Below are 23566 nucleotides of genomic sequence, written 5' to 3' on the forward strand. Positions count from 1 at the left end.
TCTATTAAACAGGAAGTGTATGACTATCAACCTGTTGGCATTGACAAGATGAGTTTGCATTGCAGCAGCCTTTTGTGTGTGTGCTTTTCATAGCTTAACTGTTCCTCAGGGAAGCTTAAAGAGCACTTCTCTCCTGAATACCCCAAGCCTCAACATCTGTTGCTAGCTTACACTAAATAAGATCCTTGTCCCAGATAGCCTTGTATTGACGGCCATGACTGACAATGGCTCTCTGGAGGCCCTGCAGAGCTTTCCCATCACCTGCTGCCACATCCGCTTCATACATTTAAAGCATATTTCATGCTCAAGAATTATAGGAACTGCGGTTTGTTAAGGGTGCTGGGAATCGTAGCTCTGTGAGAGGGAAACTACATTTCCCTGGATTCTTTAGGGCAAGCCATGTGCTTTAAATGTGTGTTAAATCAAATGTGCATTAAATTTATAGCGTGGATGTGGCCTAGTCCTCAGAAGTGGAAATGCCAGGAACTGAACGCAAGACTTTATGTGTTCAAATTAAGTAATGAAGTGTGTGTGTGTGTTTGTTTTATATCATAGCTTCTACTTAATTTAATTTCGCGTGTCCCGAGGGATGCTCAGGAACGCATGCCTGATATCCTGCAGCTGGTATCCCGTCACCCTAAATTAAAAGGGAACCTTTTAAGTTCAGCACCATCTGAAGGCACCATCCATAGCCTACAAAGTTTGATCAAGGTAACACTTGTCTGTGATACTGTCCTTGTATGTTAATATTTGGTTGTGGAGGGGAGGTGGTTGCGCAGTTTGCTGTTGGGTGAGTGTGTAGGGTCATTGGCCTGATGCATGAGTGCATGCTGCTGACCACCCTGAGATTTTATTAGCAAGGCACATGGGGGTTCTAGTTTTATTAACAAGACGCTCATGGAGTTCTCTGAGAATTGCAGCCAGTCATTAGGGAAAACCTTGGCAGAAAGGTTGGGATTGAAGACTCATTAAACTGGGTCTTATTTCTTACAACTTAAGAGTCTGGCTGATAGATTAGACCCAAATGGTCCTAGGCCTCCCGCCTCCTTCCCAAAGCCTGGTTTGTGCTTTCCCAGCTTTGTAAGGAGGGGGAGGGCTCTAGGACCCTGTCAAAATCCTTGTGCCCCCTTCCTAAGGGGGGGGGGTCATTACCTGCCTTTGGGAAGGCAGTAAGATGAATGAGGGGTGTCATAGTACCCAAGTCCCGCCACAGCCAAGTGCTTCTGGGAAATGTCAAAGCTGGACATGTGTGCAATGTTTTTTATTTTTTTATAAGTTCTCCTTTCAAGAACTTGACCAGAAAGTGTGATATATGATTTCAGAATAGGCTTTGTATGGATTTACTGGGCTGCAAAGAACTGATCTTGTGTATTTGGGCTGGTGAGATAGAACAGCCATTGTATTTGCCTTCTCTGTCTGGCCCTTGGTACTCTGCCCAGGCCACACCGCTCACCAGCCCTGCTTCAAACCTTCCTTGAGTGTTTTTGCCTGGCTGGAACATGTTGTTGAACTCTGATTATGCTTCTTGCTTGTCTGGATATAGGACTGAGAGAGGGGTGAGTGGGTGGGTGGGTATAGAAGCTAGCCTATTGCATAAAGGTAAACTTTACATTCATTGCTTCACCCACTTCTGGTTGTGGCCCTGGCAGGGAATGCAACCCTTTACTGCTTAGTGTTGCACCCAGTGTATTATCTGTACTTTCAGCACCGGGTTTAGTGCTGTGCAGTCAGTCCCCCCCCCCAAAAAAAAAGTGCACCGAGGGGGTGCAAAATTAAGAAGATCCATAATTGAGAAGATCCATTGGGGATGCAAAATTTTGGCCACGCATAGGGCGTCATAATACAAAAGATTACCCAAGTCTGTTACTTTTGCAGAAGGATTGTTTTTCTATTGAAGGCATCTGTTGCTCATCCTGCTTCAGTTGTCTCAAGACAAATTGTGAGCAAGATGCTGTACAGGATGTTGCAGAAGTTCTATTTAGAATTAGGGATGACTGCAACCTTAAGCCTGGTTTTGGGGGATGTGTAGCTTTTTCTGCAGGGTGATTTGATTGCTTTGAAGCACCGAATTGCATTTTAGGGCTTGAGTTGAGAGGCAGTTTGATTTATGGAGTCTCCCTTCCAGCATTAAGTACTATTCCTTGGAAACAAAAGCCCCCCCCCTTCCCCATTCTCTGGTAGTCACCTCTGATCAGGGCTGGCCCGCTCATGAGGCAAGGTGAAGTGACTGCCTCAGGCAGCAGATCCCAATGTCAATCTTTCTCCCCCAGCTTGTTCCTGATGTAGGTCTTTGCTGACGCCTTCTTCCCTGGAGGGCAGGGGCTGCCATTTTGGGGTCTGCCTCAGTTGCCAAAATGTATTGGACCTGTTTTGTCTCTGGTGGCCATCTCTGAAACCGGCCAAGGTAGCTTTGGGACAGAGTTGCTCTTTCATCATGGTGCAGGGAAGAGGTTCCTAAAACACAGCATCATTGCCAAAGCATCCTACATAGCAAACTCATTCTCCAAATGCAGATCCTTGCACAGTCCAAATGGCTGTGTCTAGTATCCATGCCAAAGAGGGAGATATGGACAAGCTTGGGGGAATTGCAATGTTTGCTGAAGTACAAAAAAAACCAAAGGTGGAGAAGAGACTCCCAAAAAGCATCTTAGTGAAGGCTGAGCATGCTAAGTGGACCCAGAAAAGTGTTCAGGTTGGTGGGTTAAATGGAAAACTGCAGAGAGGGGAATAGATTGGTACAGATTGTCTTGGGAAAAGGTGTGACTAGCTGGCAGGAACCCTGAGCAGGAACATTCTGCACGGCACCATTTTGTTGTGAGTCCCACCTAGAATCACAGAATCGTAGGGTTGGAAGGGACCATGAGGTTCATCTTGTCCAACCCCCCTGCAATGAAGTGATCTTTCACTCAACGAGGGGCTTGAATCCACAGCCTGTAGATTAAGAATCTCATGCTCTGCCAATAGTAGTCCTACTCCCAGCAGACGCATTAAAGTTAATGGGCCTGACTAACATAGGGACCATTAATAGACAGGACTAACTAAAGGTCTACTATAACTTAGTCACATACAAACTCCAGATTTTATGTAGAAGCATGAGAAAAATTTTAAAAGCCACTATATGGGAGAAACACCATGAGAATGGGAGTTAAAATATGTCCCTGCTGCCCGTGGTTAGCAGGGAGTTGAATGAAGCCTGCTCTCTTCTCTGATAGAACCCTGTTCTTTGTTATTTCTTGGGCCTCATCTGCATTCTACATTTAAATCAGTATCATACTGCTTTAACCAATCACAGCTTATCCCAAAGAATCCTGGGAATTGTAGTTTGTCAAGGATGCAAGGTAAAAAGATTGTTAACAGAGGTGTTCCATGTTCTGTGCAGGTGCGCTTTGAGGATATCTGTGAAGGTCTTGTGAAGAACACCATCTCTGGGGACCAGTAGTTCTAAAGAATAACCTTTTTCTTTGCACAGGAAAATATGGAAATGTGCGCTGCTCGCCGTGAAGATCAGAAAGCAGCTGACCGCAGTGGCTTAGAAAAGTCCACCCCAGTGGCAGAGAGCAAGAAAGGTAGTCACGCCTCTTCAGAAACTGAATCAGCCACCCTTATATCTGATCAGTGCAGTCTTCTAAAGAGAAAATACTGCTCTGATGAGGCCCCAAACACCGACCCACCTAGCAAAATTATGAAAAGGGGTAAGCTTTCTTTAAAAAATGAAAAAAGAATCTATTTTAGCACTGACCCGGAAGCTGTACACCAGCTCCCTCGGCCAATAAAGCGAGATGAGCGCCACAACCCCAGAGTCGGCCACGACTGGACCTAATGGTCAAGGGTCCCTTTATACTTTACCTTAAAGTAGCAATGCCAAAAAAAAAAAAAAAAGGATGGCTTATAATTTTTGAGAAGTTTGCACTTTCTAATTTATATGGCTAGATGCATTTTTAAAATGTTACTTTAATTTAAATAGCAATACAGTACACCTCACCATAGTGTGGGAAGACTGAGGAGGTCACCTGAGTACCTACTTAGTCTTCCATCCAGATGCTGACTGCTGATAGGCCATTTCCAGACCCTCATCCCTTCTGAAGTTTCTTTATTTAAATTGGGCTTGGACCTGAGAACCTTTCAAACAGAGGGTGGTTGTATCCAACAAAGTTTTACTTGCAGGGCATTAAGGGAAAATCAAATCAATATGTTCTATAGGTGGTATCTAACACCTTCAAAAATAGCTAGAATGTATAAAACAAAACATTTGTTTTTTCTGTTTTGTTGTTGTTCTGATGTATCAATAAAATCTATTTTTAAAAATGAAATAAATGGACCTCCACTAGTGATGTTCATTACTTTCAGTAGGTCTACTCTAAGTAGGACTAGCATTTGATACAAATCAGGATGTCTTCAAATAGAGGGAAGAGCCTAAATTTAAATTCAGTTATAAAATCTGAATATGTACCTTTTTGGAAATGTTACGTGTAGCCAGGCTACATGATGTGCAGAAAGAGGTGGTAGATTGTACCACTTCACATTGCATATGCCAGGGTTCACTACATCTTCGCATTAAAAAAACCACCACCCTGTACATGTAAAAAATAAGCCCATCAGAAAGCGAGAGAAACTACATGTAGGAAAGTCTTGTTCATTATTTTTTAAAAAAATTGCCAAGGCGCTGGAGGATTCTAAAATCCCTGGTCTCTGAAGTGGCACCATCCAGAATTCTACCACTGTATGTTCTGCATAAAGTACGTGTAGATTAAATGCCCCCCTAAACACAACACTTTTCTCTAAACTATAAAACTTTTGTATTAAGCACCTACAAATGTTAGACCTTTGAACCTGCAAACACGATTGTGATGCCCAAAAATGTGAGGTGCAAATGGTGGGTTCTTGTGGGAGAGACGATTGTTAAGTCACCAATTTCGATTCTTTGGCGTTTACACATCTGTGGCCAAGTGCACACTTTTAACTCCAATATATGCTCCTTCCAGTTCTGTAATGTGTGTGTTTGGTTTCCCCCCTTCTTTGTCCTGCCCCCCCTCCCATTTTTAACAGATGCAAGTAAGGGGAAAGGATCCGGTGCTGGGAAGAGTTCTCTGTTTGGATTTGTGGAACCATCAGATATGGAGTGTTCATTGTGCATGAGGTAACCATTACTATCTTCTTGTCTAGAATAGGTGCAGGGAACTTTTCAGTCTGCAGATGTTGATTGACTACAACTCCCATCATCCCTAGTCCTTCTCCGTGCTTGCTGGGGCTGATGGGAGCTGGCATTCAGCAACTTCTGGAGGGCCAGAGGTTCCTTGTGGCTCATGAGGAGACTCTCCCCAGAGTCTGCAGAGGAGGGTGGAGGAAACCCCAAAGAGACCAGAGGCACAGCAGGGCTCTGTTTAGGCTGCCCAGCCTCCCTGCCTAACAGCTGATGTGCAGGGTTGCACAGCAGCAGCTACCGCTTTCCCACGTGTCCTCCAGATATTTTGGTGTGGATTTAGGCTTTTAGAGGCTTTTTAGAGGGTGCTCCCCACTTTACACAATTCCACTTAGGCATGCAGGGGCCCAGAACGTAACCCCCATGTAAGTCGGGGGGGGGGGGATGCCGGTACTTCTTAAATAGGGTCGAAGCCAGTGGACGTTCCACTCATCAGCCTAACCGCCTCACAACTTGCTTGGGGAAAGCAGGGCTGGTTTCCAGCCTTATCCCATTCCTGAGATCAAAGCAGCTTGCTCATTTCCCTGGTAGACCCCCTCAATTTCCCAAAGCCCAGGAACTCCAAGACAAACTCACCTTGCATTTCCCAGACAGCTCCATTATAGTTTATTCAGAGCATAAAGGCAGACCATGCTCCCCCAAGTCTCTTCCAGGGGTGGAAGAATATGCTGATCTCTTATGACTCTGAGCCTAACCTTTCAGTAACTGGATTCCAAGCATCTAGGGATTCTAGAGTGCTGGGACTGGCAGCCACACACACATCAACAGTCGGATTATGAAACTTTATCAGAAATAAATGAGTCTTGAAAAAGGAGACAATGTACATAATTTTTTTAATCCAAGAAAATCTTTAATAAAAATTATTTTTAAAAAAAGAAAAAAGAAATAAATGGTGGGGGAAAGCAGGCAACAGGTCAAACAGAATGCAAAATAAATCAAAGTGCTTTGGCTGTATAGCTGGACTAATCCTAGCCTATTCGCCACAGGACAGAATTTTTGGTCTACTTACAAGTAGGCAGCAAGGATGGTCAGATCCAGCCTGGATCCCTAATGGTAAGAGGGACCATAGCTGCAGCTCAGCTTTTAAAGGCTTTCTCTCCTCTCCTTGGAGGGAGCAACCCCTGGCTCTTTCTGACCAGTGACAGCCACAGTCAGTTTGTCAGATATGTCACACCTCCCATATGGGGAACCCAAGTCACCTTTTGCATTTGAACAGAACTGGCAGGAAATAGGTGACAGACCGGCTTAGAGAAATGGTGGAAGCAGGAGATCTATCCTTTGTGACAGATGCAAACCAAGGTGCAGTGTTAACTCAGGAATAGAAACCCACTTGAAACCAATTCTGGAACCTGCTTAGTGCTAACCATGGTTGATGGTGGTGCCAACATAACCCTGAAAGCTGGAGGGTGGCATTCAAATTCTTCAGGAGAGGGAATGAAAAGGAATGTAAGCATGAACACCTAGAAACAATTGTTCAGGTTGCTAGGCAGGTGATAGGTTGCCTAAATTGCTGGAAATCCATGCAACTGATTTGGCATGGGTCTGAGTCTTTTTACATTAACTTGTAGAGCTTGTCATAATTGCCCATAAGGAAATTCAACGAAATCTGCATACTGTATTTCCATGAACCAGTAACCCAGTGATCTCATCTCCAACCGGCCCAAGCTGTTATTAACCCAGTTTGCCCGCCCAACTAAGTAATGTAGTTGACCCACATCCAGGGAGTGAGTCAGGGACAGACCAAGAAACCTGCATAAACACCTGCAGCACACCTAGGTAATTGGACAGAATTTCTGCGAGGCTGCTTTTTAATCCTCTCCCCTGATCCTTCTCCTTAAAACACATTCAGACTCGTACCCTGAACCACTTTGAACTCAGATGCTAGAATCCTCACCCTTGTTCCAGGTGAGCTAATAGAATACAGTCATACCTCGGGTTAAAGACGCTTCAGGTTGCGTTTTTTCAGGTTATGGACCTCCGAAACCCGGAAGTACCAGAACGAGTTACTTCCGGGTTTTGGTGGTTGCACATGCGCAGAAGCGCCAAATCGCAACCCGCGCATGTGCAGACGCGCTGCTGCGGGTTGCAAACTTGCATTCCGCACGGATCACGTTCGCAACACGAGCGTCCACTGTAATTTTGGCTGCTCTGCTGGAAGTGACAAGTTGCTGGAGGAGAGGACTTTCAGGCCCACCCCAAATATTAAAACTTTCAGCCACCACCACCGTATTAACATTTCAGGCCCCCAATCTATAACAACTTTCAGCTGAGTCATGGCTTTCCCCAAAGCAGCCTGAGACTGTAGTTTGTAAAAGGTGCTGAGAGTTGTTAGGAGACCCCTATTTCCCTTGCAGAGCTACAGTTTTCACAGTGCCCTGGGAAGAAGGATTGGTTGTGAAACCACTCTGGGAATTGGAGCTCTGTGAAGGGAATAGAGGCCTCCTAGCAACTCTCAGCATCCTTTACAAACCACTGTTCCCAGGGATCTCCATGATATTGCTTTTAACTGTATAGTGCATGTGGGGCCCTAGACACATAAAATAGATTTCTACTTATATGATTTCATAGTTACACATATGCACACACGTAACAAGGAAACCCTATACAGATCAGCTTTTCCACTATTAAAGGAACTCATTCTCTCTGTGGATCCTTATATAGTCAATATGTGACTATTGACTATATAACACAAACAAAGGGACATCAGTAGGTTCAGGGAAATCCCAGGATTTGGAAAGAAATAAAAAATTAAGGAAGGGACACCTCAGTCAGCCCAATGAGGACTGAGTATGCTCAATGATCAAGGCATTCTGACTGATTTAGACAAGAAAAATGAGGAAACTGAGTGGAGTATCCTCCAAAAGGGTAAGGCTGGCTGGCTGAAACTCTGGATAGGAAGACCTCACACAGCGACATTCTGTTGCTGTTCTACTTGTAACACTCCTGATGTTTTTGGTCCTTGGGATGTTTGGAACTTCACCCTTGCCACATTGATTGTTCATGGGTGTCAACTGCTGTGAATTCCCATGCCTTCCATTATTCCTGCTAAAAGATTGTATTGCTTTTCTTTCCTCTCCTGATTTTTCCGTACCAGGGTCTTCTACGAACCTGTCACCACCCCTTGTGGACATACCTTCTGCCTGAAATGCCTTGAAAGATGTTTGGATCACAAACCAAATTGCCCCCTGTGCAAAGAGGGTCTCTCAGAGGTGAGCCTGTGTTGCTTGTGTCTTGTCACTGATGTTTCTCTAAATATTGGCATGCACCTGGGGTGGGTTAGGGACTGAAATGAGTCGTGAAACTGGAAGGACTCTATCGCAATGGGCAGAACAACTGGTTTCCATGCAGGAGATCCCAGGTTCAAATTCCTCTATCTCCATGTAGGGCTAGGAATTTCCCTCTGGAATAGGCAGCTTCCTGAGTTCCTGTATTGAAATGCTCCTTTTGCCATAGCCCATGTTAGGCATTCTGCTCATGCCCCCTCAACCCCTGCCCCTCTTGGCTTATGAAATACAGCAGAAGGAGGGTAACTGGTTGGGTCCAGTGGTTAATGCTTCACTGCAATGAGGGGGTGGTCCCTGCTGCTTCTAAAGAAACTGGCTCTGGACCCTAGGGATTGGAACAGCTATTGACCAGTTGCCAATACCCCGTTTTGGGGGGAAGGTGGTGGAGAAGTCTGTAGTGAGGCAGCTGCAGGCATTATTTGAGGACATGGATTATTTGGATCCATTCCAATCTGGGTTCAGGCCTGGCCACAGAACTGAGTCACCCTTGGTTGCCCTGATGGATGACCTTTGCAGAGAGCAGGACAAAGAGGGGGTGTGACTTTGCTCCTGCCGCTTGATCCTTTGTTGACATTTGATACCATGGTATCCTCCTGGACATTCATGCTTATACAAGTCTACCCCAATGCTAAATGGGATGCGGTTGGCGCTGTGGTCTAAACCACAGAGCCTAGGGCTTATCGATCAGAAGATCGGTGGTTTGAATCCCCACGACGGGGTGAGCTCCTGTTGCTCGGTCCCTCTCCTGCCAACCTAGCATTTCGAAAGCACGTCAAAAAGTGCAAGTAGATAAAAAGGTACCGCTCCGGTGGGAAGGTAAACAGCGTTTCCATGTGTTGCTCTGGTTCACCAGAAGCAGCTTAGTCATGCTGGCCATATGACCCAGAAGCTGTACGCAGGCTCCCTCAGCCAGTAAAGTGAGATGAGCGTCGCAACCCCAGAGTCGTTCGCGACTGGAGCTAATGGTCAGGGGTCCCTTTACCTTTTCCTGATGCTTAGAAATACTGGTGTGAGCAAATAACATTTTGTATGTTTTAGGTTCCCTGCTAGGTATAAAAACCCTTACCATGTTCAGGGCATGCAAAGCACTGTGTGGAACGCCCCCCCCCCCACCTGCCTTAGCCCAACCCCATCTTTGCCTGCCCCACACTTGCTGTCAGGTATAGAGCAGGTAGCAATGCTTGGTTGGTGAGCATGGTTTCTTTGCAAACTTTCGTATTCATAACTCCGCCCACCTGGAAATCCCCTCCCACTAGTAGAATTTAGCATATTGGGCTTCAGCCCCAGAACCTATTGATTCAGACACGTTAATGGCACTATTATTTGCTTGTCACATTTTATTCCATACACCCTTGAAAGGGCTCCATACAAGGCAGGGCAGTTTCAGAGGCACTCAGGGTGCCCCCACTAAAGGCTTGTCAGCAGTCTGTTAGCTAAAGGGCGGGGGGGAATCAGATGAAGCTGAAGATTTTAACAGGGGAAGCTGCTCTAACGGAATCCTGAACATTTCTAAACCAAGCCTGAGAGGAATCCCTGTTTTCTGTTCCAGTGTTTGGCAATGAGAAAACACTGTAAGACAGTGCTGGTGGAAGACTTAATAGCAAAGTACCTTCCTGAGCAACTCACAGAAAGAAGGAGGCTTCATGAAGAGGAAATTGCTGAACTTTCCAAGTATGTCATATGTCTTTTCCCCAGTCCCCTCCAAGTGGATTTCCCCTCTTCCACCTCCCTTCCCAATAGTTAACCCTCCAGGAGTGAAGAGTTATGAAAGGTGTCAGAAAGTTATTCCGTTGACGCAGAACTGACCCAGTGCATTGGGGGAAGGAATCAGAATCTTACCTCAAATACACTCAGCTATCAACCTACCAAAAAATGGTTTCATGTAACAAATGTTTGCAATAGTTCTGTATAATCATTTTTAAATACAATGGTAGCTCAGGTTACATATGCTTCAGGTTACATACACTTAGGGTTACAGACTCCACTAACCCAGAAATAGTGCTTCAGGTTAAGAACTTTGCTTCAGGATAAGAACAGAAATCGGGCTCCGGCGGCGCAGCAGCAGCAGCAGCAGCAGCAGCAGCAGCAGGAGGCCCCATTAGCTAAAGTGGTGCTTCAGGTTAAGAACAGTTTCAGGTTAAGAACAAACCTCTGGAACGAATTAAGTACTTAACCTGAGGTACCACTGTAGATTCATGGATAAGGGTTATAGCTAGCTAATTCTTGCTTACAGTAAACCCACTGAAATTAATAGACCCAGGTCCGTTAATTTCAATAGGTCTGCTCTTGAGTGGCTACAACCGTAAGTGTTTATGACTTAAGGTTTGACCTGAAAGTTTTGTTTCTTAATTATCCTGTCAGCTGGGGTAGAATTCATTTGTGCCCAAGGTGTTGTTGGGGTTTATGCGAGCAAAGTCCAGCAAAGCAATAAAACTTTTTCACCTGGAGGCAAAGGCTTAGGAGAATTTTCCGACTGTTGCCTCCTTCAGAACCAGCTCAACCATTAGGCAAGGTGAGCCTGCTACTTCAGGCAGCAGAAGCCCCCGGGGAAGCACACCCACAGGCAAAGTGCCAACTCTATCTGTGCTGATTTTGGGCAAGATTGCGTCCATTTGGGGCAGGATTTCTCCCAAAATCGCATGAGACCTTGTGGCGCTGATGGCAGTTCCTAATCTCTGCCATGCTGGATGGGGCAGAGCAGGCAGTGGCAGGAGCAGGTAGATGGTGGCAGCAGAACCAAGGCAAAACTGGCACTTCTCGGTAGTGGCACCCTCCCTTCAGATGTCAAGGAAATAAACAACTAGCTGACTTTTAGAAGACATCTGAAAGCAGCTCTGTTTAGGGAAGTTTTCAATGTTTGATGTTTTAGTATTTTCGGAAATGTGCTGTGAGCCACCCAGATTGGCTGGGGAAACCCAACCAGATGGGCTGGTAATAATAATAATACAGCAACAACAACAACAACAATAATAATAAAGCCTATCAGTCTTCTCTTGAACCTCTCTCTGGTTCCAGAGGGGATTCACATAAGCTTTTAGCATTCTCAGAAGCAGTGGGGTTTTTTAATTAAAAAATGTTTAGAGGTACTCTCATTTTGACTCAAAAAAAATCACCATTTTATAGTTCAGATCGGGAAAAATAAATACAATAAATGGACAAAAGTACAAAGTCAAAACAAAACAAATTCCTTCCAGTAGCACCTTAAAGACCAACTAAGTCAGTTCTTGGTATGAGCTTTCGTGTGCATGCACACTTCTTCAGATACATAGTGTACAAAGTGTATTCTTCAGATACACTTCTTCGTGTGCATGCACACGAAAGCTCATACCAAGAACTGACTTAGTTGGTCTTTAAGGTGCTACTGGAAGGAATTTGTTTTGTTTTGACTATGGCAGACCAACACGGCTACCTATCTGTAAAAAGTACAAAGATTCACAAAATGTTTAGGGGTATTCATACGCTTGCATCCCCACAGAAAAAAGCACTGCTCAGAACTCTCACACCAAGCAGGCTTTGGTACCCTATCTCCTGCAACATCTCTGTGCAGAAGTCTGTATTTGCAAGCTCCCCTTCTCTGTTCAGTTGAGTGGAAAGGGTAGGAACACGATGTGCCATCCTGGTACAAGATAAGGGATCACAAGCTGCGACCTTGATTCTCTCGTCATCAGTACTTTGAAAAGATAATCCTCTGTGCCCAACAGATCATAAACAGGTGTTTGGGGAAGGACAAGCAATTGCGGGGGGGGGGGGGCTAGTTTTGAATAACCCTCCATGCGCTGCTGGAGAGGTTCAGCAATGTGTACAGCTGTGCGTGGGTTTCATATGGCTGATGTACTCACTGATTACACTGTATGTGATGCACCAACCCCCCGGGGGAGCCTTGCCTACTCTTTTTAGCTGGGCAGCGGGGAAGAGCCTTCTCTGTTGGAAATTGTTGGGTTGTGCAGGAGTCTGGACCTACCCATCCCTAGCTATCAAGATAGCTGGGGTTGCACTGGTTGGGTTTTGCTGTATGGCTGCATTCAGACAACATTTATTCCATTTTCTTTACATTTCCTCCCCCCCCCCCATTTTTTTTTATTGATTTTCCAAATTTATAACAAACATAAAAAAGGAAAAAGGAAACAGACAGACAGACAGACAGACACACAGACACACAGACACACAGACAGACAGACATAGATCCTAACTGTAATAGTTCCATTTTCGTTAACATTGTTGGGTGACTTCCTCAAATCCCCCTGGCTGAGTTTCTATGTATATCATTGTAACGGTTTTCCAAAACCATTTTCGCATAAAATTTACTTAGTCAATTAACATCTTTCTTTCTTTTCATTTTAACTTTAAACAGATTGTTCTATAACATCACATATTTAAATCCTAGGCCAGTCTGGTACTTGCAAGTATTTCTGTTTTAGTTATCTTAGCATATTTAGCTAAGTAGTCTTTAAATTTTGCCCATTCCTCCTGGCGTTCCTCCTCCTCCTGGTTGCGGACTCTTCCGGTCAGGTGGGCTAGCTCCCAAAAGTCCATCATCTTCATCTGCCATTCCTCCACTGTTGGCACTTCTTGTATTTTCCAGTTTTTAGCCAGCAAAATTCTAGCAGCAGTTGTGGCATACAAAAACAATCTAACATCTTTCTTGGGCAATTCCAAACCTATTATTCAAAGAAGAACATTTTGTTTACATTTCCTTACCTGATAGGCCACATGCAAACCATACATTTAAAACACTGTGCTGCTACTTTAGGCAATCATGGCTTCCCCCCCCCCAAAAAAAAATCTGGGAGGTGTTAAAACATTTCCCACCACCACCCTTGGGGAGTGTTGGCTATCACTCGTAGCTGAGTAAGATTGTCTTCCATGAGCACAGTCTTAACAGTGAGTCCGTAAGTGACTGTGGAGGCCAATTCTGGATCCACACGTCCTTCCACTGTGGGGACATTGGTTTCCTGGTGGGAGTGGATCACAGCGTGGATTTGCCAAGCGTGCCTTCCTCTTAGCCCATTTCTCTCTTGCCTCCTGAGTTCAAGTGTCTTCAAAACTCATGACACCTTTGGTAAAGGCTATTCTCCAATTGGAGCACTCGCAGGCCAGGAGCAAGGATTCATTAAGAATGAAGTCTGTTTTTCTCTGAGAGGACCCTGTTCTTGGATTTAAGCAAACATGGCTTTCCCCAAAGAATCCTTGGAGGTGTGGTTTGCCAAGAGTGCTGAGAGTTGTTAGGAGACCACCTATTCTCCTCACAGAACTAAAATTACCAGAGTTTCTCTGAAAACTGTAGCTCTGTGAGGGGAATAGGGGTCACCTAACAACTCTTAGCACTCTTAAACTACAAGTCCTAGATTCCTTTGGGGGAAGCCATGACCATTAAAAGTAGTATAATACTGCTTTAAATGCATGGTGTGGCCTGAATATGGCTATGATCTTTCCCACAACATTAAAAAAACAACAAACCACCTGGGAATCTAGTGGTAGTTTAGTACCCATTCCGTGTTCATTGTTTCCAGAGAGAGAGAAAATCAGCTTGCCACCCTGTTAACTTGGAAAATAGCAGGAGTTGTGTGTGACTAAATATGAAGCGGCATCCCAGCATACACTTCTTTCTCACCATTTAAAAACTAGTGTTCCATTGCAGTATATTGATCAAAAAGCCACAGTCCCATAACACAACAGATACTGCAGCATAAAAGGGATGTTAGAAACCGAGATAGAAGCGCCAGGAAAAACTAACACAATACAGTGGTACCTCTGGTTACGTACTTACGGTAATTCGTTCCGGAGGTCCGTTCTTAACCGGAAACTGTTCTTAACCTGAAGCACCATTTTAGCTAATGGGGCCTCCCGCTGCTGCCGCACCTCCATAGCACGATTTCTGTTCTCATCCTGAAGCAAAGTACAGTACTATTTCTGGGTTAGCGGAGTAAGTAACCTGAAGCATATGCAACCACTGTAAACCCCACATATGAATGCAGACGACGGCAAAAAATCTAGTAGATTAGCAAAACGATACAAAAAACCAGGAACTGCGGGCTTGCTCTTCTAGTATGATACGAAGAAACAAACAATATTCTGAGTTGATCGCCGCCCTCTCTGTCAGTTTAATATTTGCCCCTCTTCCACATCCTGCCTCTCTTGTGTTTTGCATTGTGAGCAAGTGTGGCATATTCAGAGTTTTAACCCAAAGGTTTGTCCTGCAGCTTGAATAAGAATGTCCCCATCTTTGTCTGCACGATGGCCTATCCGACCGTCCCTTGCCCGCTGCACATCTTTGAACCATGCTACCGCCTGATGATCCGCAGATGTATGGAAACTGGCACCAAGCAGTTTGGGATGTGCCTTGGGGACCCTGTCAGAGGGTGAGTGACAGAGAGCATGATGCTGTTATGTGCTGCTAGACCAGCTTTGCCCAACATGAGTCCCTCCAGATGTTTTGGACGGGGGGGAGGGGGAGGAAGGGTCACTGCCCAGTGGAAGTGCACCATTTTCCTCCATATCCAGGTAGGGCTAAGAGGGGCTCTTCTCTGAATACCTGGGGACCTCCTCCCAGTTGGCATAGACCAGAGGGGAATAAGCTGCTTGAGCCTAGGGGCCACATTCTCTTCCCAGCAGGGGCTGAACCAGTGGTGGGTAGTACCAGAGGAAAACGTGGGTGGAGCAACTAGTGAACATTTTGCCTTTGTACAACAGGGTAGTTTGGGCGCACACTCACTCTTTCCTCCACCCAGGGAAGCAAGAGGCGTTATCAAAATTCAAGGGCACATTCCAGCCAGTCATTGTCATGGACTGGTTGGGCACAGAGGAATGGTGGGAGAAACCAGCTGAGGAACCCCCAAGGGAAGATGGCTCAGAGCCTGCGGAGTGATGGTGGGGCAAAGATAAATGGACAGAGAGAGAAGAGGGGCAGAGTGCAGGGAGGAGGTGTTGGAAGCTGAAGACGCAACAGGGTTTAGTGAGCAGGAAGAGGCTGGGGCAGAGAGCGGTACAGAATCTGAGGCAGAAGAGGAGGCTGTAGAGGAGGGGGGCCAAGAGGCAGAGAAGAAGCCAAGTAATCTCCCTTTCCTGCTGCGACCAGCTCCCCTCCATCTTGGTTGCCCAGTACCCACAGAGGTATGAAGAGGGCAGAGCAAAGATACAGAAGGTGAGGAAGGCTCAGGCTCCTTGGAAGAACCCGGGAGGAGAATTAGCTGTGGGAAGGCAGGGACCTTCAGTCCTTGCCACTCCCATATAGGGGCAAGATCCATCAGCTGTGCTCACTAGGCCTAGCCTCCTGAGCTGTTTTTTTCCCTTTAATAGCTCACACTGATGCTGTGTGAGTTATTACAGACCTGCTCCTGGTACCCAGCCCTGACAGGTATCAACACTCAATGAGGTTGCAACGCTGGGCCAATGAGGCATGTGGTGTGGAGAGAGTCATGAGGGCCAAATAGAGAGGCTTGGAGAGCCACATTTGGCCTTTGGGCCTGAGGTTCCCAACCCCTGCTGTAGGCAATACTGAGTGAGATGGATCAATGGTCTGATTAGACAGCTTCCTATGGTTCTGTGGACCACGAGCTCCATCTGGCTGGGGGTAAATCCTAAAATGTCTGGAAGGACACCAAGCTGAGCAAGTCTGAAGTAGACTGCTGAATGTCTTCACCACTGACCTGTGGAAACTGCGGCCAGAAAAGAGTAACTCTTGTTTCTTTATCTTGTCCTTTCTGGCTAACAGATTTGCAGATTATGGCTGTATGCTGGAGATAAAAAATGTTCAGTTCTTTGCTGACGGCCGATCTGTGGTTGACAGTATTGGCAAGAGGAGGTTCAAGGTGTTGAAGCATGGCCAACGCGATGGATACAACACCGCAGACATTGAGTACATAGAAGATCAGAAGGTGAGCATTGACTCGATGTGCCAGAGCTACAGCTTCCAGAGTTCCCTGGGAACAGGAATTGTTGTTAAACCACTCTGGAAACTAGAGCTCTATGGTGTCTCCAGACAACTCCCAGACCCCTTAAAGCAGTGTTCCCCAACCCCCGGGCCGCGGCCCGGTACCGGTCCGTGGATCAATTGGCACTGGGCCGCCCGAGGAACTTCAAATCATTTCACTGTGGCGGGCGGCCGAGGCGCAGAGCATTGCGCCCTCTCAAGCCCACCCATTGTGTGACAATAGCGAATGAAAATTCGCTATTGTTACACTAATGCTCCTCCTGGCCAATCAGGGAGCAGGTCCTCCCGCTTCCTGATTGGCCGAAAGGCAAACCTCACGCCATTGGCCGAGGAGGAGGCGCCACAGGAGGACTGAGGACTCGAGGTCAGAGACGCGGGGTCTGAGGAGAAGCTGCCATGAGGTAAGTGCACAGACGGGGGGACTTAGCTCAAAACAAGCGGGCCATGGAAAAATTATCAAACATTTACCGGTCCGCGGCGATAAAAAGGTTGGGGAGCACTGCTTTAAAGGACTACAGCTCCTAGAATTCTTTGCAGGGAGCCATGAACGTTCTCCCTCAGGAGGTGGTAGACTCTCCTTCCTTGGAGGTTTTTAAGCAGTGGTTGGATGGCCATCTGTCATGGATGCTTTAGCTGAGATTCGTGCAGGGGGTTGGACTAGATGACCCTTGGGGTCCCCTCCAACTCTACGATTCTCTGATGCATAGTAGGGATGTGGTCTTGTGCCCTCCCTTGACCATAGGACCGACAAGATAGTAACAGGACTACTTTGTTTCTTAGGCTCAGGGAAGGTGTCTGTCATGGCCTTGGCTCTGCAGACCCTAATTTGTGGAGTCCTGATGTTCAGTGGTCTCCTGCCTACCTCTCTCTGGTTCAGTGGGCCCCAGTATCTGGCTCAGAGCCAGAAAGCCAGTCAAGCCCCTCAGCCAGTGGACCTGCGGCTATTGATTCAGTGTCGTGGCCACCACTGCATTCTGGGTTCCTGACATATCCATGCTTTCTTACTGCTTTAATTTAATTTAATTTAACAGGATTTATATACTGCTTCATCAAAACCTACCTGGTTTACATAAATATGTACATTAAAATTACCAGGTAAGGTAAGTTGGGTGGAATATTTTTTAAAAATAAAACCAGCAGGTTCAAAGATAAACATATATAAAATAAAACTACATGTCAAATTCACATGTCTGGGTAGCCTTGCATAATAATAATAAATAATAATAAATAACAAATAACAAATAACAAATAACAAATAACAAATAACAAATAACAAATAACAAATAACAAATAACAAATAACAAATAATAAATAAATAAATAAATAAATAAATAAATAAATAAATAAATAAATAATAGCAGGTGTCAAAAACAGTACAGTAAAGGCAGCTGCTTAATATCAATTATTTATTACCAGTATCAATTCATAGCCCCCCTTCCTCCAAGGAGCTGATTGTGGTATACTATTTTATTCTTGCAACAACCCTGCGAGATAGGCCAGCTTCAGTGAGGAATGCCTTGACTTGAGCATCTCAAATCCAGCCTACAATCTTGACAACTAATCCAGGTGCCTGGGTTTCTTTCTTAGAATCCCTCTAAAACTGTTTTCCCCCCTGACGCTCCCTGGTGATACCTCCTGGGATAGCTCAGTTTGGTAGAGCATAAGATTTAATCTTAGGATTGTGGGTTCAAGCCCCACGTTGGGCAAAAGATTCCTGCATTGTAGAGGGTTGGACTAGATGACCCTTGTGTCCCCCTTCCAACTCTACAACTCTATGATTCCAGGTGCAAGGAGCAGAATGTGCTGAGCTGATGCTCCTTCACGAGTCTGTATATGACGAGGCCTACAAGTGGTTTGATGCCCTTGGTGCAGGGCTCAAGGGTCGTATCCTCGGTCACTTTGGTCCAATGCCTGCCAAGGATTCAGATCCACAGGTAGGTACAGGATGTAACACTCTGGCAGGGCCAAGAATTTGAGCTCACTCAATTCGCCCAGTTCAATCCCAGGCGTCTCCAGGCAGGCCTGGGCGTGTGAAAACCTTGGAAACCTGGAGAGCTTCTGCCAGCCCATGTAGACAGCACCAAACTAGATGAACTAATGGTCTGGCTTGGTATAAGGCAGCTTCCTCTATTCCTTACCCTTGGAGTGCACTGTTTAGAACAGAGTGATGCTTTGCACGCCATCCTTGCATTTTTGTGTGTATTTTACCTTGGGTATAATTTCAGTTATTTAATTATATTAAGCTTATTCATATTGTCATATACCATATTTTTCGCTTCATAAGGTGCACCAGACCATAAGGCGCACCTAGTTTTTAGAGGGGGAAATCAAGGGGGGGGAATCTTATTCAACCGCCCCCACTGCCCCAAAGAGCAGCGGACAGGCTGCGCGGACAGTCTTGCTCTCCCAGCTTCAGCAAAAGGAACCTGAAGCCTGCGGAGCGCAGCGGTAACTCACACTGTGCTCCAAAGACTTCAGGCGGCTATCCCTCTTGCTCTCCAGGCTTCAGCGAAAGCAACATGAAGCCTCCGGAGCGCGGAGGGAGCGCTCCCTCTGCGCTTGGTAGGCTTCGCGTTACTATCGCTGAAGCCAAGGAGCCTGCATTCGCTCCATAGGACGCACACACACATTTCCCCTTAATTTTTGGAGGGGGAAAAGTGTGTCCTATAGAGCGAAAAATACGGTACGTTGCCTTTTAATTTAAGATGTTACAATTAGGTTGGCGGTTCCTGAATACGGGGTTCCATCCTGCCACTTTCTCCAATTATTAACCATGGCTGTTAACAATAATGCTTGCTCTTCCTTGCAGTGCAACCCCAATGGCCCTGCCTGGTGCTGGTGGATCCTTGCTGTCTTTCCTCTTGAGAGCAGAGCCCAGCTCCCATTTCTTGCCATGACATCCCTGAAAGACCGTCTCCTCGGCATCAAGCGCATTCTTGACTTTATGGCCAACCCGGGACCATGAGGATAAGTGGCGTAAGAGATCCTGTGAATCCTGTTAGAATACTTGAGCGTCTCTCTGCTGTTTCCTTACACTGATGACTTCTTGAGCTTTCTCTCCTGCTATTACATCTCATTGTCTCTTCGCCAGCTGAAGCAAGATCTGCAAGGTTACGATTCATCGGTGGAAGAGCCCTTTAACTAGTTGCAATGATGTGTTAACAGAGAATGATTTTTTGGAGCGAGAAATGGCTCTAACATCAACACAGCAAAAACTATAGATACTGTGCGGGGAGCATGCAGCACGATCCCAAGCACGTTCTACTCAGAAGTAAGTCCTGAAAAGCGTGACAGGTCTTCACTTCCATGTCACCACGCTGAAGGGCTGCAGCCTTAATGTTGTTGAGTTGGTTCTTCAGTTCAAAAAGAATTACCAATGTTTCCATAAATATATAGATATCTTTCTACATATATGCATAATGAAAGTGAACAAAACAGATGTGAACTTCTTTTCTTTTTTCTTTTTTGCTATAAACAATTTTTTTAAAGGTTTGTCCAAATTTTTATTTTATTTTATCTGGGAACAGATGCATTGAAATATTTCTGGTTTAATGTGAAGCTGAAATAACTAGCCATCGTGCTGTTTTATTTCAAGGCATATTCCAAAGGGTTCTGGTTTGGTGTGGGTTTTTTTAAAAAAAAAATCTGTATATTAACAGTATTCACAAGTTTTTGATGGATATTATTAGTATTATTTTGGACTAAAAATGTTTATTTGGTTTTCAGTTGCAAATTCACAGCATGATCCTCTAATGTAAATCCTGCTACATTCAGTGGTGATTAGCTTACTCCCCTAGAAAGTGTGTTTAGGATCATAGCCTAAGACTGTGTGTATTCTTCATAGAGGTCTGGCTGCTTTACTATCTTATAGTGTTTTTAATAATGAATATGAAGGTGGGGGTGGGAGTATTAATAATACACAGTCTCATGCTTGATAACTAGTTTGCTTTTACATTTTGTGGAAGGTCTAAATGGCACTGATACAATGGGTTGGATCCAGACTTTGTCATACTTAGGGTAGACCCATTGACATGAATGTGACATTATCATGATGACTAACCTAAGATTAATTTAGATGGGTCTGTTCAAAGCATGACTAACAGCACCACCCTAACCAAGTCCACTTAGTAGTAAGTTGCATTGAATTCAATAGGACTTACATCTAGGAATGTGGGGTTTGGGTTGCCACTGAAGTCTGGATCCAACCCTCTAATTTTTGAAGATGTGTCAAAGTATGCTTCGATGGATTTCTCTCTCTCTCTCTCTTTTAAAAAAACACACCAAAAATAGTACTTACAATTCTTTCTTTGAGTACAGAATTATCTGTACCTGGTACCAGGAATCAGATAACATCTGGACAAATCCTGTTTTGACATTTAATTTGTTAAAAGGATGTTCAAGGACAGCAGTGAGGGTCAAAGGAAGAATGATCAGGGACAGGGGAACAAGGTGTACATAACACATTGTCCTTCATATTGTTGTTTAGAGAAGCTTGCTGTGACAGTTTGCCTTGGGATGGCTGTTATTTTTCTGATCTAAATGAATGTTGTGGCTTTGCCAAGCTGAGCTCTTAGGTGGCTGTTCACAACACAGCTGCAGACCACTTTGAAGAGACTCTTTTACAGCATTTCTTTGGTAGCCTTTATACTGGGGACAGGTTGGATGGCAGCAACAGGACACAAAGAACTTTACACATAGGAAGATTATGTGCATTGCCAACAGGAGAGTAACAGATTGAGATACTGCTCCCACTGGCTTTATCAGTGTTACTTCTCCCATTGGTAATTCTCAATTTACCGTACTCTCCTTGGGAATGTATTCCTAAATTGGAGAACAGTCATTGCTCAGTGGTAGAACATCTGCCTGTATGCAGAAGGCCACCAGTTCAATCCCTGGCATCTCCAGTTAGGACTGGGAGAGACCCCTGCCTGAATCCACAGAGTCACTTCCAGTCAGCGTAGATGATACTCAGCTGGCCGGACCATTGATCTGACTCTGTTCTAAGGCAGCCTCCTACATTCCCTTTCCTTTGTTGCTTTTCTGACACCTGCTTCCTCTGGCTCCCAGTTGCTGCAAAACTGCATTGTTTTTATTTGGATAATGTGATAACAACATCACTTTTTAAAAGCATGTATCTTTTATCTTAACTGTACTGTGAGGCTGGTGGTGGTCTGGATGCCTCCTAATGTATTTCTGGACAGGTTTTGCTGCAGTTCTCTGAAATGTGCTTACATGAGGTCTGCATTGCAAATGGAAATGCATTGCAGTTTTATAAATTTTGGGGGGCGTGGTGGAGGGGAGAGGGGAGATTGAGTTTTTCTGGGGCTGAAAACTACTGTGGTGGACGTTAACGTGCAGAAACATTGACCCTTTTAAAACTTCAAAGAATGAGGTTGAAATGCTGCTGCCACCACGCACTGCTCCCCTCCTCCAGACTCATGATGAAAACCTGTCCTTAAAACCAGGTGAAGTGTCTTATTTAATATTTGTACTCCTACCGATTGCATTGCCAGATTTATTTATTTTATTTTTTAAAAAAATCTGTTTATTTTCTACTGGAGTGCTCAAGGCAGTTTACAAAAATATGAAATAAAAATATCAAAGGTAGGCAGTGATTGAAAACAAGATGGTGCCAAGGTATCATGAGATCTATATATACATATACATGTGATCAAAGGAGAAGACTTAAATGCGGGGTATAGCAATCAAAAACAGTTCATAATAGCTGAAAGCCTGGCAGAATGAACATGGATCCCTACAGACATTCCTTTTATTCTGCATTCATGACGATTTGTGCTCTTGATGGTATCAGGGTGATTCTACTTGATTCTGATTTCAGTACTGTTTGTGCCATCTAGCAGTTCGAAAGCACGAAGTGCAAGTAGATAAATAGGTACCACTCTGGCGGGAAAGTAAATGGCGTTTCCGTGCGCTGCTCTGGTTCTCCAGAAGCAGCTTAGTCACGCTGGCCACATGACCCGGAAGCTGTACGCCAGCTCCCTCGGCCAATAAAGTGAGAAGAGCGCCGCAACCCCAGAGTCAGTCTTTTACCTTTACCCTTCTAAATAGCAATAGAACAATAATATTGCAGGAGCATCCCAGAACAACTGTTGCAGAACAGCATACGACAGTGCTATTTTTCTAGAAAAAGAGGTGCCAGAACTCACCATGAATGCCTCCCTTATTCTCTTACTATGGCAATGACGCCCACCTGAGAGGTGCCAGAACTGAGTTCCAGTGAGTTCCAGATGAAAAAAGGGCCTGACATGTGGACAGCCTAGTGTAAATCTGCCACTAATGCACTATTACATAAATGACTCCTCGAAGAAGGGGCAACCCTATGACACTTAAAGAGATATATGGTGGACCTAAATGGGGATGCAATTCCAGAGCAGTACTGCCACCATTAGAAAAGTCCTTTCCCCAAGTACTTACAGATCTGTAGCTTACAACAGACTTGGGAACTGGGGCAGAGGATGTAATCTCCACCTCCGCCGCCTCATTGGCTGTGCTCTAGCAATTGTGGAAAGCAATTGAGGAAAATGCCCATGAAAAAAGTCAAAGTTGTTTACGCTACTAATCTGACTCACTGCTTTCTACATAAATCTCCATTGTGTTCTATTTTGGAGGACAGTTCTCTGCATTTGAAGAGCTCTATTTGAAGATGGAAGTTCAGTTTAATGAATTATTATTGTTGTTGTTATTATTATTATTTCCAAATGTGCATCCATATGTAAATCGGCATGTTGTACTTTATGCAAACCTGTCTTTCTTTTCTTTTGGTTGATGCATTTCCTCACTTGTTGCACTATGTAACTCCAGGCATTATATAGCACTAGGTCCTCAGAGACTTTTCTCCCACCTGTGGATTTTTGTGCCGGTTTCCCTCCCAACCACTCCAAGTGATAGTGTAAAAAAGAAAAAGAAAAACAGTAACGGAAATGATCTCATTCAAAAGTGGCCAGAATTTTGTGTGCGCATTTGCCTGAAAGAAACCAAAGATGTGTCGAGACCAAAACTGTACTGTGAAGCAACTCATTAAATATATGCAGTCACAAATAGGGAGCAAAGCAACACTGCAATTGTGTGGTTTGGTTGTGTGCGCCCATACTCACCTCCTCAGGTAGAAGACCTTTCTGGAAGGTGGACAAT

At 44.9% G+C, this 23566-nt stretch overlaps 1 protein-coding gene across 3 annotated transcripts in view; it reads left to right on the forward strand.

The window, feature by feature from the left end:
• LONRF3 (LON peptidase N-terminal domain and ring finger 3) overlaps window positions 1–19902 on the forward strand; it is a 499535-nt gene extending 479633 nt beyond the window's left edge. For 2 of the 3 annotated variants that reach the window (XM_081847973.1, XM_081847972.1), the window contains 9 exons: window positions 556–711; window positions 3470–3692; window positions 5047–5137; window positions 8295–8409; window positions 10034–10155; window positions 14685–14843; window positions 16196–16358; window positions 18199–18348; window positions 19224–19902. In XM_081847973.1, the coding sequence (XP_081704099.1) occupies window positions 556–711; window positions 3470–3692; window positions 5047–5137; window positions 8295–8409; window positions 10034–10155; window positions 14685–14843; window positions 16196–16358; window positions 18199–18348; window positions 19224–19379 (1335 nt within the window). In that variant the 3' untranslated portion in view covers window positions 19380–19902. The remainder of the gene's footprint in view (window positions 1–555; window positions 712–3469; window positions 3693–5046; window positions 5138–8294; window positions 8410–10033; window positions 10156–14684; window positions 14844–16195; window positions 16359–18198; window positions 18349–19223) is intronic. The other variant, XM_081847974.1, reaches the window with a different exon arrangement.
• Window positions 19903–23566: the final 3664 nt, after the last annotated feature.

This window comes from Podarcis erhardii (genome assembly GCF_964252035.2).
Source record: "Podarcis erhardii genome assembly, chromosome: Z".
NCBI classification, from domain to species: domain Eukaryota; kingdom Metazoa; phylum Chordata; class Lepidosauria; order Squamata; family Lacertidae; genus Podarcis; species Podarcis erhardii.